Here is a 15,470-nt window from a genome sequence, read left to right as displayed (position 1 = left end):
TTACTTGAGGTCTCCAGCACCAAGCTTTCAATATTGTGACAATGCTTACTGCCCCCGCCGTTTCATGTATGAGGACATGGGCTGGGCCTCTCAGTCATACAGGAGCCTTCGTCAATCTCGAGAGCTCAGCAGGTCCCGATCACGCACTCGTGCTTATCCTTGAACTTGAGCAACTTACAGTGCCAACCTTCCTAAAGCTATGAGTGGCATCTGACTCGCATTATCATTGGGACCTTTGAAATCAGTCTTGCTCTTCACATCGCTCCACTGCTCTCTACCTCCCATGATACCATTGCCACCAACGGGGCTTCTCCCCGCTTCCACCCAAGCCTTGGCTCTCCGGCCCACCTCACCTGAGATATTGCTGCCTCCTTCTAATCCAGACTACTTAATGACCTCTCAATTACTGTTGGGCTCGTGTCAGCTGCTGGCAACTCCCTTGCTTCCAGAAAAAGAAAGACAATTGGATAACAGCTCCACTGATTCTGAAGGGGAGGAAAGGAAAGACTCAGTCCTTGTCCAAGAATCCTATCCAGTTCTGATGTCCAGGATGCCGGTCCTCTCTCACTCTTGGAGGATCTCTCTTCCTATAATGATGTAATAGAAAGAGAATGGCAAAGTAATTGCAGCTACCAGTTTTTAAGCCAGTACCCCCAGCTAAGGATGCAGTCTTCGCCCACATCCACAAGACAAGCATCCCTATTGAAATGCTGATGCTTGAGACTCTGATATATCTTATCAGCCAATCCTGGCAAAAACTTTTATCCTACCAACATCCCGTAGGATTGAGAACTTCTACAGGTTCCAGCAGGACAAGGCTAAGTTCTTCTTTAAATACCTTACACCGGACTCTATCATGGTTCAAATGGCCCAAATCAAATCCAAGGGCTCTGCTCTTTACACCCCCCAATAATAAAGTTGTAAACTAGACTTGGCTTGCTCACAAGATATACTCTTCAGCGGCACTCCACATGTACTTAGCTAACTATCAAGCATGATGTGTGCTTATCACCAATTCATCTGGGAGATGTTTCAGGCTATAATTGCCACCCTACCACCAGACAAACAGACTCTAGCCATCTCCTTTCAGCAAGAGGCTTATGCTCTGGGCAACAAATCCACTCCGCCCAGTACGTGGCAGATTGTGCAGCTAAGAGTATGGCAGTGAGCATCACTCTCCATAGACACGCATGGCTCTTCTCAGCAGGCCTTCCAGATAACCACATTGAGGACTTACCCTTCAATGGAGAGACTTATGCAAAGAAAATGGGCATAAACATATCGCTCAACAACTTCTTACTTCCGCCCTCACTGGAACAGATCCCTGCCATACTGTCACTACAAGTCACCATCTGAGCAGTCCAAATCCCCTGACAGGTCAACCCACCAACACTTTACCCCAGTGTCCTCCTCTGCCAAATACAAGCAAACAACCTTCTCCAGAAAGGCACACAGGAAACCTCAGCAGCAGTTTTCATGTGCCCCAGCCCGACAGATGCATACCTCTACCACTATCACCCCACATTACAACAGCTACAGACATATGCTTAGCACCGTTCACCCATGCTTGGGATGCTATTCAGATGCATGGATCCTCAGCATCATAACCTACGGATGCACAATAGAGTTCTCCACTCTTGTGCCCACAGGCCATATCGAATGCACTCCACGTTGCCCTGTCTTCCAGGAAGAAATCCATATGCTCCTGGCAAAAGAAGCAATCTCAAGGGTACCTCTCCATCACATCTCAAATGGTTTATTCTCTTGGCACTTTACGGTACCCAAAAGAGCAGAAGTGCTACAGCTCCATCTTGGATCTAAGTGTCTCCAATAAGTTTATCTCCCCCAAAACATTTCTTTCTGGAAGGTGCTGTTACAATCCATTCTCTCCCTGCTTCACCGGGGGGACGGGTTCACATCCATAGATCTTCACAACACATACTTTCATATCTCAGTTCGCCCACGACGTCGCTTCCTAAGCTTCTTTGTTGCCAGTCAGGCCTACAACCTCCGTGTACTTCACTTAGAGCTATCCACTGTCCAAAGGGTTTTCACCAAGTGCATAGTGCTGGTGGCAGCATTTCTCAGAGTGCAAAGTGTCATTGTCTTCCCTGCATCGATGATTGGCTTTTGATAGTGCACGACAAGAAAACACTAACTACGAACATTGCATTCACTCTACAACTGCTCTTGAGTCTTGGGCTATACGTCAATATAAGAAAGTGTCACCTTTTCCCATCTCAGACCATCCACTACACTGGAGCACTTCTTGATGCTAAGAATATATCTTCCTGCTTCAACCACAGGTAGACACTATCATCTGGTCTACTCAAAGGCTGATTCATGCTCCACATGTTTCAGTCCACTCAGTTCAACAAGTGTTAGGCCTCGTGGCATTCATGACAGCAGTCCTGCCCCACTCCAGGCTGCAGATGTGGCTGCTCCAATCCTTCTACTTCCTAGCATATAATGACAAGCAGGATTCACTAGACAAAAAAAAAAGCTTCATCTGCCCTACCTTAGGCGACAACTTTGATGTTAGACAGCTGAGTACCATCTTCACCCCAGCATTCCTTTTCAACAGCCACATCCTTCTCTTCCTAGTTACAGATCCTAGCTTGACAGAATAGGCCCCCAGAGCTGCCACAGAGAGGTACAAGCACATGAGAGGACCCTTCACATCGATTTCCTTGAACTTCTTGCCATCTTCAAAGCCCTCCGAACCTTCAGAACCATGATACAGGGACGTAGTGTCTGAATAGTTACAGAGAACATCACGGTGATGCATCACTTGAACAAACAGGGAGGAACCAAGTCCCTCAGCCTCCTCTACCTGTCAGGACTCATATGGGAACGGTGTATTGGCCACCAGTTTCTCCCTGTGGCACCTCATGTTTCAGGCACAGACAACAAAATGGCAGATTGTCTCAGCTGCACAATGACTCTCCTGCACGAATGGGAGCTTTCCCAGAAAGTATATGCTCAACTGGTCTCCCGCTGAGGCAAGCCTACAGTGGACATATTTGCCAACTCCCCAAACAGGCAGGAGCACTGACTCTCAGAGATGCTTTCACTGTAAACTAGACTGGAACTGTCCTATACATGCTCCCACCGTTCCCTCTGATCCAACGGACGATCATAAAGATTGTCCAAGATTGCTCAGAGGTGATGCTCATCACCCCTTGGTGGCTTCACCAACAGTGGTTTACCACTCTCCTTGTAGCAACTGACCAGTGGCGACTGCCCCTGCACCAAGACCTCCTGTCCCGTCACCACAGACTGATAGTTCACCCAGATGTCACTTGCCTGAAGCTCAGCACCTAGAGAATATGTCTCTCCTTGCCCATATGTTGAGGCAAATGAGACGGGTTTCTACCAACTGGCTATATACTGTGTTTCCCCCAAAATAAGACAGGGTCTTATATTCATTTTTTGCTCCCTCCCCCCCAAAAAACCCCACACATTAGGGCTTATTTTCAGAGGAAGTTTTATTTATTGTTTTATGTACAACACTCTACATTTATTCAAATACAGTCATGTCATCTTCTTCTGGTTGCTGCCCAGTGCTGCCCAATGGTGGAGGGCGGAGTTTCACTTAACTGGGGCTTATTTTGGGCGTAGGGCTTATATTATGAGCATCCTGAAAAATCATGCTAGGGCTTATTTTCAAGTTAGGTCTTATTTTTAGGGAAATGGGGTACTTAAAAGTGGTGGAGTTTCCACCTTTATGCATTGTCACAAGGTCTGCCACAGTCACCATCATCCCTCTCCACCGTCTTAACCTTCTTGCTCCATCTCAAGCAGAAGGGACTTTCCATCTCTTATATCAAAGTCAGCCATAGTGGCACCTCAACCAGCTAACCACCCATCCTCACATCTCTTCAAACATCAAACAATAAAAAAAAAATCCTCAAGGGCCTCCAAAATGCCTATCCATATGTGAGTTCCCCTCATGACTTATTGTCTCTCTCACTAGTTCTATCACAGCTCACTAGACACCCTTTCGAACCACTGGCCACAACTTATCTCCACCTCCTAACACTCAAGGTGGCATTCCTTGTGGCTCTCACATTGGCTGGTCAGGCTGCGTAGCTTACAGCCCTTCACTGTGATTCCCCATACCCCATCATTACCTTCCTACCCAGTGTGGCATCCTGTTTCCACATATCTCAACCCGTTGTCTTACCTGCTTTTTATCTGTCCCTGCAGAATGACATAGAATGGTCCCTTCATTCCTTGGATGCCAGATGAGCCTTGGCATTTTACTTACACAGAACAAAGGACTTTAGATAAACAACTAAACTCTTCATCTCCTACCAAGATCCCAAGAAGGGACACCTGATCTCTTCTCAAAGATTTTCAAAATGGATTTCACAGGCTATTGCCTTGGCTTATGAACTAGCAAACAAGCCCCTACCTCAGACCTTTTAACAGTCACTCCACAAAGGCAATCTCCTCTTCTGCAGCCTTCATCCGAGGTGTTGACATCCAGGAGATCTCCCAAGCAGCACCTTGGTCCCATCCAATGATATTTGTCACACACCATAGATTAGATCTAAGATCTCAAAAGGATGCTGCATTTGGATGAGCTGTCTTATCTTCTGTCTTGGTGTAACTCCCACCTACAAGGTGTACCTTGCTAGTCATCCATTTTGTGTGCATACATGGACACTGAAAAAGAAGACTTGGTTACTTACAGTATATCACAGAAGTGAGTACATCCCCTCACATTTCATAAATATTTTAATCTCAAAAGTGTACTCACTTTTGTTGCCAGCGGTTTAGACATTAATGGCTGTGTGTTGAGTTATTTTGAGGGGACAGCACATTTACACTGTTATACAAGCTGTATACTCACTGCTTTACATTGTAGCCATGTGTCATTTCTTCAGTGTTGTCACATGAAAAAATATACTAAAATATTTATGAAATGTGAGCGGTGTACTCCTGTGATATACTGTACATGACTATGGTTCTTTGAGTAGTGATCCAAGTACAGTGGGGTCTTGACTTGAGAACTTAATCCGTATTGGAAGGCGGTTCTCAAGTCAAAAAGTTCTCAGGTCAAATCTGCATTTCCCATAGGAATGCATTGAAAACCATTTGATCCGTTTCTGCTCTTTTCCGTCCATAGAAACTAATGGGGAGCTGCTATTCCGCCTTCGACCACTAGAGGGGGATATTTTGTTTCTTTTTTTCTGAGGTCAAGAAAGGTTCAGGGAAGGCAGGGAAAATACAGTGGTGCCTCTTACAACCAGTGCCTTACACAACGATGAATTCACACAACAATGCCTTTTTCTGTTAAATTTGCTGCCTCACACAGCGATGTTTCCTATGGGGGATTTTCACACAACGATCTCCCTTTTCGCTCCTGTAAAAGTGTCTTACAATGTTTGGACGCTGTTTTAAATGATTGCAATGGTTAGTCCACCTCCTGAAACCTATGCAAACTGATTTTGGTGTTGTTCTGACACTTCGTTAATGTATGATGATTTTTTGTTTTTTCTCCATAGGAAACCATTGGATGGTCTGTCTAATGGTTTCCAATGGAAAAAACAAAAAATCATCATAAATTAACGAAGTGTCGGAACAACACCAAAATCAGTTTGCATAGGTTTCAGGAGGTGGACTAACCATTGCAATCATTTAAAACAGCTTCCAAACATTGTAAGACACTTTTACAGGAGCGAAAAGGGAGATCGGGAAGAACTTTAAAAGGCAAACGGAGATCAAAGAGCCCTTTTCCAGTTTTCAGTGCATTCCTATGTGAAATGGTGTTTCACAGAACGATGTTTCACACAACGTTGATTTTTTTGGAACCAATTAACATCGTTGTGTGAGGCACCACTGTACAGTCCAGGCAGTACAGTACCAGGCAGTCTGAAGACTGTCTCCCAATCCACTCTCTAAATGCTGGGAGGAGTGAGGAAGCAGACAGGCACCCTCTTCACTGGCCAACATTTAACTGAAAGTTCAAATTTTGCACTTTCCCTGCCTCCCACATGGTTTTTTTCAGTTCATAACTCAAATCTAAGTACATAAGTCAAGTCAATATTTTCCTATGAGAGCGGTTTGTAAGTCAAAATGTTCGTAACTTGGGCCATTCGTAAGTCAAGACCCCACTGTATCCACATAATCCCACTCCCCTCCCTTCTTGCTTCACCCTTCTCTGTTTAATTTCTTGTGGCAGACAACTAGGAAAATGGGCCATGCTTGTGCTGTATAGGCTGAAGCACTTTCATTTTTGAGGCTCTGGAACTTTCCAAAGGCACAAACACCCATTTTGTGTGGAATAGAGATGGCGTCTAGAGATGGGAGTATTTGTATCCACATACAAATATCCCCACACAGGTAGAAATAATGAGGGTCCGGCCCCATGGCTGTCAAAAAAAACCCAACCTGACCCTACCCCTACACCCTACCTCTCTCACCTCCCTACCTTGGCTGCCGCAGTCTGCACTGCTGCAACCACCATCCACAGCAGCCTGAGCCACGGTGGCCCCTTCTGTCTCCATCTGCCGCCCTTTGCAAAGATGGCAGCTGCAGCTTCCCTGCCCTAAAAGAAGAATCAGCTGTCATCTTTACAAAGTGCAACCAGTGTCCCTTACGGCAGGCTGTGGCTATGGAGACCACCACAGCAGGCAGCGATGGATGGCGGCGGCAGCAGATGGCAAGCAGGTGACGGCGGCACCAGGCAGTGGCAGATGGAGGCAGCAGCTAAGGTAGGAGGGGAAGGGGGATAGGCTGTGGAGCTGGCTGGCTGTGGGGCTGCCTGCCTGCCTGCCTGTAGGCCCACTGATCAGCTGATCGGCGGGCCCATAGGCAGAATGGGAAGGCCATAGGAAGAGAGGGAAGGTTCGCCTTCCCTCGCTTCGTATGGGGGGAGAAATAAAAATGGACAAATATTCATCCCTTCATATTTATCGGGGTCTCTGGAACTCATACGAAGGGATGAATATTTAACGAATCGCAATTCGTTTTTTTAATCATCCCCATGTCTAGTGTGGATACACAGGTCACCACTCAAAGAACCTTAGTTACATAAGTAACCAAGTCTCTTCCAAAACAATGCAAATATGAAATGAGCTTTGCAGTTCTCCAGCATTTTTCCTCAGGCATGATGTAATAAAACTAGGGGGTGGGGAAGACAGAATTTTTTAAAAAAATCTGACTTAAGTGTATTGTTACTCACTGGGTGTGCCTCTGTAACTCCAACATGTAAAATGCAGACTCGGTGAAGGAAAAATGTGTTTACCTAGCAAGTTACAACTTGCAGTAATGCACAATTCTTGTGTCCCTCCATTCCCTGCCAGCCAGTGGGGTTGCTGAGTCTAGAGCAGCTGCCCATTGACTTTTTAAAGCTCACAGGCTTTCTTTATGGAAGTAGAGCAAAAGATTAATGGTGCTGGCTCTATTTGATTCCCTCCCCCACAGGATTTCCTTCCACCCACAAGTCTTTTGCTCAACATCCCTTGTATTTAAACAATACTGGATTCAGTGAAAGATCTCAATTTTTAGTTTGTAGGTGTCGGATCTTTGTTGTGTTGAGTATCATGTCTGTGCTACTTGAAGGTGTGTAAACAAATTGGAGAGTGAGCATGAGCAGATGTAATCTCATTGTGAGTAGCTTATATGCATTAGGTGAGAGCAGTACTTAAGATGGTTTCTTTGTGAATCTTTTACCACTTAAAATATAATTGTATGAAAAGTGTCTTTAGGCTGTGGAAAATGTTCCAAGTTCATTGCATTTTTCAGCTTAGAATTTTGTGGAAAAAAATATTTCATTTTCTCTCTCTGTTGCCACAGAAGAAAAGGTCAATTCAGATAGGTGAAAGGCTTAGCGAAAATGAGTTTTCCCCGTGGGACTGCAATCTGGCAAAAGGCTAGGGATTTCAAAATTAGAATAGTGGTGTTAAAACTTTGTGATTTAGTCAGTTTTAGCCTCTGGCATAAGCTTGGGAATAACTTCATTACTAAAATAATATCTTATAGTTAGGCAATCAGACTTATTAGCAATATAGTTCTTGCTTATGGTAAAAATTGAGTATTTATTAATTATAAGCATTTTAGAGGATTCTTTTAAAGCCTCAGTATCTGAATATATGCAATTTGCAGAAAGTTTGTCTTCTGCAGGATATTTGGGGTTTTTGTGGAGCACTTTTATTTGTTCCATTTTCATTGAAACTAGCTTTTAGAATTCTGTGCAAGATGGTCTCTGTATGTAAAGAGAGCCTCGTGGCGCAGTGGTTAAACTGCTGTACTGCAGCTAAAACTATGCTCACGACCTGGGGTTCAAACCCAGGTAGCCGGCTCAAGGTTGACTCAGCCTTCTATCCTTCCGAGGTCGGTAAAATGAGTACCCAGCTCACTGGGGAGGCAATGTGTAGCCTGCATAATTAAATTGTAAACCGCCCAGAGAATGCTTGAAGCACTATGGGGTGGTATATAAGCAGCACGCTTCGCTTTTTTAAAAAAATGTGATTGACTCTTAAATTTTCCTGCACGTTTAAAGAAACGTACAGTTCCTTTAGGGGTGAGTAAGGGGGAAACTGGTTTTAGATAAGTATAAAGAAAATATGGTTGTTGTAGATTTTTTGGGCTGTCTGGCCGTGTTCTTGATTTTCTAAAGAAAACACTTTATTATGAATTAAACAGTGCATACTTGCAGAAGATTTAAATAGGTTTCAAGATGGGTCAATCATTAATGTTGTATAGAAAAGTATAATTTTCAATTGCTTTCTTGACCTGTCACTAAAAATTGATAGAAGAATACGCATATCTTGTCATAAAAAGAAAACCCAAGAATTGTGCAAATAAAATTTAATTTCCCATTATAATGTAACAGTGTTAATGTGGACTTCAAAAATCCTTAGTAAATCTGACAAATTATGTGACCTAGTAAGTGGCTCATTTTGCCTACACCTTGGGTCTGAAGAGTTTCACACTATGAGTTTCCCCATGGACCTTGGAGAAGCAGAACCCAGTGAGCTAATCCTGGGGGAACCAGATAGAGTCCAAATATAGATGGCAGGAGGAGGGCATTGGAACAGGGGTCTTGGAGGGGAAGCTCGCATAGGCAACCCCTGGAGGAAAAGTGGGCCCTGGATCTGAGACAGTATCAGGAGAGCCCTGGAACAGATGAGTTATTTGGGACTAGGAAGAAAGAAGGAGACTGCAGAGTACAGTGTACAAACAGGAGCCCTCCTTCCCAGATATTGGTTGAGGAGGATCTTGATGGAGGGTCTTTGGGGGATGTACTAGAAGACCCTAGCGAAGACTACCAAAGAGAGAGAGAGTCCCAGAGGAACTTGAATCTCCTGGAGACTGGGAATACTTATATAAAGAGGAAACCTAGATGAAGTCCTGGTCCAGTTCTGGGTCTTTTGAGAGGAAATTGATTGCCACCTTAAACCTCTCCTGCTTGCCTTGCCTCTCATACTGAAGAGAGAGGCAGCATAGAGGTAAGAAAGACTTGGCTTGGGGGAACCGACAGCCACTCAACAGAGACACTGGCGAAGGCAGTGGCAAAGAGCATGCCAGGCTCAGGAGAAAGTGCACCAGTTCCACAGCCCTTAATTTAGACATACAGTATCATCTGTCCTAGCTGCTGTTCCCCTGACTTGGTTTGCCAGGGCCTTCCAGTTGAAGGGAATTGGATTACACTCCCTTCCAGTGATAACTGGGAGAAAGAAGGACTTTGATTTTGCTACAGAAATTTGGGCAGTTTGGGAACTAGCCTGGGCACAGTTGAAGGCAGTTCTGTTGCATTTCTCTATTGAAATAAACCTTGTTTGATTCAGCTCTTTGTTTCATTATCTGTGGATCAAGGGATGGAGAAGGAAGTCATGGACAACTGGCCCAGCCTGGCAGAGCTCATACCTCAGAAGTCTGTACTGAGCCTTAATTTCTTTTGGTTTATTTTGTTTGTCACACGAAGTGAAACTGTGGATTGTCTCAGGCTGAAATGTTAATTAGTTTGTAACCTAGGAGGGTATAAGATATATATTTTGCTCCATCCTAGACACTCCAATTAAAATGCTAATATCTGCTGCCACACACTTGAGAAGACTTGACTGATGTCATCCCTGGTTTGCAAAATCCTGACTGACTTTTTGCAAGTCCTCACAAACAATGATGTTTGGTTCACATCATAAGGTGGATCAGGAATTTTGCTCATTTTTGTAATTTGTGGAGATAGACGTGAGCTGAGAAAGTGTTACATGTGAGAAAGCCTTAATGATGGCAGATTGGCACCTTATGATATGGAACTGTTTTACATCATCCATTTATGAAATAATTTTTAAAAGCCCAGTTTTTGAGCTTATTCATGTATTCCTTTCTCCCAGAAGTACAAAAGAAGAAGAATAAGTAGCACCTAGAATAAGCCCATTGAATTACAGGCCTATTCTGTTGCAGCTTGCTACTTAATAATAATAGAACTGCGGAACTGGAAGGGACCCTATAGATCAGTGGTCTCCAACCTTGAGCCTCCAGATGTTCTTGGACTACATCTCCCAAAAGCCTTCACCACCACCTCTGCTGGCCAGGATTTCTGGGAGTTGAAGTCCAAGAACATCTGGAGGCCCAAGGTTGAGGACCACTGCTATAGATCATCTAGATATTTACTGAGTCACCTTCTCTGTAAGTTCCATTGATTAAATGGGCTCACTTTAATTACAAATTACTACTGGAATTTAGCTCTTACTACAATTACTCAATCAATTATAGATATGGTTATGTGAGTAAGTAAAAACAAAGTGGCCTTAGGCTAGATGGGTGGTGATCAAATCAAATGAAACAGTAAAATAATATACTGACCGATAGTGCTCAAAGTATTCTCTGGGCAATGTTACGATTTAATTATGCAGACTTAATTACCACCAACACCACCCCTCTGCCACAAGATGGTACTCAATTTACCAACCTTTGAAGGATGGAAAGCTGAGTCAACCTTGATCCAGCTATCTGAGCCCGTTAGAATCAAACTCAGGTCATGAGCAGGGCTTTGCCTGCACTGCACCATAAGGCTCCTCCAACTTAGAACAGAAGTAATGTTTTGTAGGTGTGCTGTTAGGCTCATATTTCAGATTTTTAAGAGTAGCCTCATGGTACTAGCTTCATATTTTTAGATATCAGGCTTATGCAGAAGATCATGTACCCAGGATAATAGGCAGTATTTGGACTTTTTAAAGTTATGCAAGCATTAAGTAGTACTGGTTTATGTCTTTTTCTTTTTTTAATGAAAGTATATTTGCTTTACTTTGGATCCTTTCTGACAAACATGGGTGACCCTCAGAAATGGGAAAATGGAAAAACAGAAAAGAGACAAAAACAGTGAAACCACAAGAGAGTGGCTGGGTTTTTGCTCTTAGTCATATATTCCAGATATGTAATAATAATTTCAGGCTGAATCTCCCTGTTATAGCTGATTTGGAAAGGAGAGAAACATTTTTAAAAGATTCATTTATTTGAGCAGTGGATTCAAATGACTCTGGCCTGTGATGGATTGTAACCACACTGTTACCAGTCGTTTGTTTTTAAGAAAAGTGTGAAGAGAAAGAATGGGGTCAGGAGATGAGGAGAGAAAGAAATACAGTGGGGTTTGACTTAAGAATGGCTTGAGTTAAGAATATTTTGACTTAAAAACCACTCTCATAGAAAAATATTGACTTGACTTACATACTTAGATTTGAGTTAAGAACTGAAAAAAAACCACGTGGGAGGCAGGGAAAGTGCAAAATGTGAACTTTCAGTTAACTGTTGGCCAGTGAAAAGGGTGCCTGTCTGCTTCCTCACTCCTCCCAGCGTTTAGAGAGTGGATTGGGAGACAGTCTTCAGACTGCCTGGTACTGGACTGCCTGGACTGTATTTTCCCTGCCTTCCCTGAACCTTTCTTGACCTAAGGAAAAAAAAGAAACAAAATATCCCTCTCTAGTGGTCGAAGGCGGAATAGCAGCTTCCCATTAGTTTCTATGGACGGAAAAGAGCAGATACGGATCAAATGGCTTTCAATGCATTCCTATGGGAAATGCAGATTTGAACTGAGAACTTTTTGACTTGAGAACCGCCTTCCAATACGGATTAAGTTCTCAAGTCAAGACCCCACTGTAGGTGAATACAAAAAAATCTTCATGTTAAAGATTAGGATTAAACTTTGATAATTTGATTCTTGGTCTGAAAATGTTGAAAATAGCTAACCTCAATTTATTTCTATATGCATATTGCTTTGAGGCTAAAATTTTTGATTTTTCGGTGTTATGCTATTTGTGCTGAACTTATTGCTTTTATAGATAGGTTTTGATTTTTACGCTTACGCTTTATATAGAATTGACTTGATAAAGATGTGCCATATTTACTGTTTAGATAAATGGTAACCTGATAATGAAAGTGATTCACACGTTAAATCCATAGTTTAACCACACAACATTCTCCTTTCCCTTTTAGGAACATCATCCTATTCTCATCAAGGCTATGGCTGTGAATCTAAACTGTATAGCCTTGAGCATGGCCATGAAAAACCCCAAGACAAGAAAAAGAAAAGCTCTGGCCTCGCTACCCTGAAAAAGAAGTTCATTAAGCGCCGAAAATCTAGCCGGTCTGCTGATCATGCCAAGCAGATGCGTGAGCTCCTCTCAGGCTGGGATGTTAGAGATGTCAATGCATTAGTGGAAGAGTATGAGGGAACATCAGCCTTAAAAGAGCTTTCTCTACAAGCTAGTTTGGCAAGGCCTGAAGCTAGGACACTGCAGAAAGACATGGCTGAACTGTATGAGTTTAAATACTGTACAGATGTCGATCTAATATTTCAAGACACTTGTTTCCCTGTACATCGTGCAATTTTGGCTGCAAGGTGTCCATTTTTTAAGACCCTGCTTTCTTCATCTCCAGAATATGGTGCAGAAATTGTAATGGATATCAGCACAGCTGGCATAGACCTGCCCATGTTTTCTGCTTTGTTACACTATCTGTACACAGGGGAATTTGGAATGGAGGACTCAAGATTTCAAAATGTTGACATCCTCATGCAGCTTAGTGAAGAATTTGGAACGCCAAATTCTTTAGATGTTGATATGCGAGGACTGTTGGACTACATGTGTTATTATGATGTAGTTCTCAGCTTTTCATCTGACTCTGAACTGGTTGAAGCTTATGGTGGAAATCAGAGCTGCTTAGATGAAGAGCTGAGAGCGCACAAAGCTATAATTTCATCCCGATCACCATTTTTTCGACATCTGCTTCAGCGGAGGATACGAACTGGCGAAGAGATTACTGATCGAACTCTTAGGACTCCAACAAGGATTATATTGGATGAATCTATCATACCAAAAAAATATGTGAGAGTAATTTTAAACTGTATGTACACAGATTTGGTTGACCTGTCTATTTTGCACAGCAGTCCTTCAGTGGGCAGTTTAAGTGAAGTTCAGGCTCTTGTAGCAGGAAAGTCAAGCATGACGAGAGCTGAAGAAGCTATGGAACTTTATCACATCGCACTCTTTTTGGAGCTTAATATGCTTGCCCAAGGTACTTTTTTATTTCATTCCTTTCAGAACACTACTTAAATCTGGAGTCAAATGTTAAAGCCCTCTCTGATTTGTTCTGGGCTGTAGTTTCTAATATGTTGAAATCATGTTATAATTTTCTGGTTCTTTCAGTGAAAAAATCTTTTAGGATCATACCATTCTGTGTAAAAATGCAGGCAGCTTAATGTCCAATAGACATATGGGGTAAGTAAGAAAGAAAAGTAAAACAAGTAATCCATTTAGAACAAGGGTGGGTAACTTTGGTGGTTTGGGGGGGGGGCAAATTTTAATTCCAAGCATGCTGTGGGATTATCAAGCACAGAAATGGCCAGTGGCTTGCAAAACAAAACAGGATGTGCATGGAGTGGCACTTCTAGTCTTGTTTTTTTGTTTTGTTTTGTTTTGTTTTGGAGGTGAGGTGGGGATCTTGAGAAACCCCCAGGAATGGAAATAACAACATACAAAGCTAGGAAGATTTTTTTTAATGGAGTTCTGCTTAGCCTGAGGTGCAGCAAAAATGACCTGAAGGCAGCCTGCACTTCACCCACATTGATTTAGGGCAAGAATTTAGAACCTCTTTCAGCTCAAAGACCAAATTCTTTTTTAGATAAATTTTCAGGGGCCACATTCTGGTGGTGAGCAGGGACAAAAGCAAAAGGTTGAGGCTTAAAACAGGAACAAAGTTCTGCTTTTTAGGGTCAGAAAACTTTGAGAAGCCCTGATCAGTACTACAGTGGACCCTCGACTTACAGACGGCTCAACTTACAGACTTTTCAAGTTACAGACGTCTCTGGCTGCAAAATGTATGTTCGACTTGCAGCCGGAGAATTGACCTACAGACTGGAAAAAAAAACTACAAAATGGAACAAAAATGGCCGGTTGCGGATTAATCGGTTTTCAATGCATTTTAGGTCAATGGAGCCTTGACCTACAGACTTTTCGACCTGCAGCCACCGTTCCAATACGGATTAATTCCGTAAGTCAAGGGTCCACTGTATCTGGCAGCAAAAGTGCAGAGTTTCAGACAACCCTTCTTGGAGATGCTAGAGTCAGTCTGAGATTTTCTGTATGCTCTACCAGTCAGTTATCTTCTGGAGTGTCATCTTGTTAAATTAATGTTTCTGTTCTCGAGAGACCTGTTAGAACTATGCCTAGGTATGTGTTGTTGAACAAGAAAAGTGGGTTGTTTTCCACAGTCTGAAAATAGCTTTGGCTTCAGAAAAAGTCCTGATTAGATCTATTCCTTTGCATAGGAAACTACATTTCAAGATGAATAAAGCAAATTTAAAAAAAACTGTTGGGATTTTTTTAATTTATAGAAATTGGATCTAAAGGTTCCTTCTACATACACAGAAAGTCATTTTCCCCTTTGTCTAGATAGTTGAAAAAGGAATGTAAATGTGAACTTGCAGTCCTAATCACCTGTACCTTTCAATAAGCTGCACTGACCACAGTCTTGCTTTTGAATGAACTAGCTAAAGATTGCACTCAGTGCAAGGTAGGAAAAGTGCAGTGCATGTTTTCTATCTGTGCAGAAACAGTCCCACTGCCACTTTCTCCTCTACAAATTGTTGTTTGGCTCGCACTTAAATATGTTTTGAATTTGAAATAGAGTCAAGGGAGGAAGGGTTCCTATTTTTTAGATGGAGCCCAATATGAATGGGTGAGGTCAGCTGAAGGCTGGAGTTCCCAAAGCAATTTGTCGCAAAGCTTAAATGAAGAATGAACTGTTACACGAGGCACAGAAAGTAAACTCTGAAATCTTTCACCTATCCCCACATGTTTTTGGATACCCATGCACTTGTCTCTAAAAAATTAAAAGCCAGAACAGTCTTGGTTCGATGTTATCTCCTTTCTAATTCTTTCTGGACAGAATCAAATAAAACACATCTTGTTATAGTGAGGAGAAATATCTCTGTAGGAAGCATGCTGTTTTAAGAGTTCATT

At 42.6% G+C, this 15,470-nt stretch overlaps 1 protein-coding gene across 3 annotated transcripts in view; it reads left to right on the top strand.

The window, feature by feature from the left end:
- Positions 1-15,470, top strand: part of BTBD7 (BTB domain containing 7) — a 100,041-nt gene that overhangs the window by 39,695 nt on the left and 44,876 nt on the right. For 2 of the 3 annotated variants that reach the window (XM_020802210.3, XM_020802211.3), the window contains exon 3: positions 12,445-13,524. The exons of the other annotated variant lie outside the window; for it this stretch is intronic. In XM_020802210.3, the coding sequence (XP_020657869.3) occupies positions 12,445-13,524 (1,080 nt within the window). The remainder of the gene's footprint in view (positions 1-12,444; positions 13,525-15,470) is intronic. 3 annotated transcript variants of the gene reach the window in all.

The sequence above is a fragment of the Pogona vitticeps genome, chromosome 1 (assembly GCF_051106095.1).
Source record: "Pogona vitticeps strain Pit_001003342236 chromosome 1, PviZW2.1, whole genome shotgun sequence".
In the NCBI taxonomy this organism is placed as follows: domain Eukaryota; kingdom Metazoa; phylum Chordata; class Lepidosauria; order Squamata; family Agamidae; genus Pogona; species Pogona vitticeps.
The sequence above is the reverse complement of the archived record's forward strand: the minus strand, read 5'-3'. Positions and strand labels throughout refer to the sequence as shown.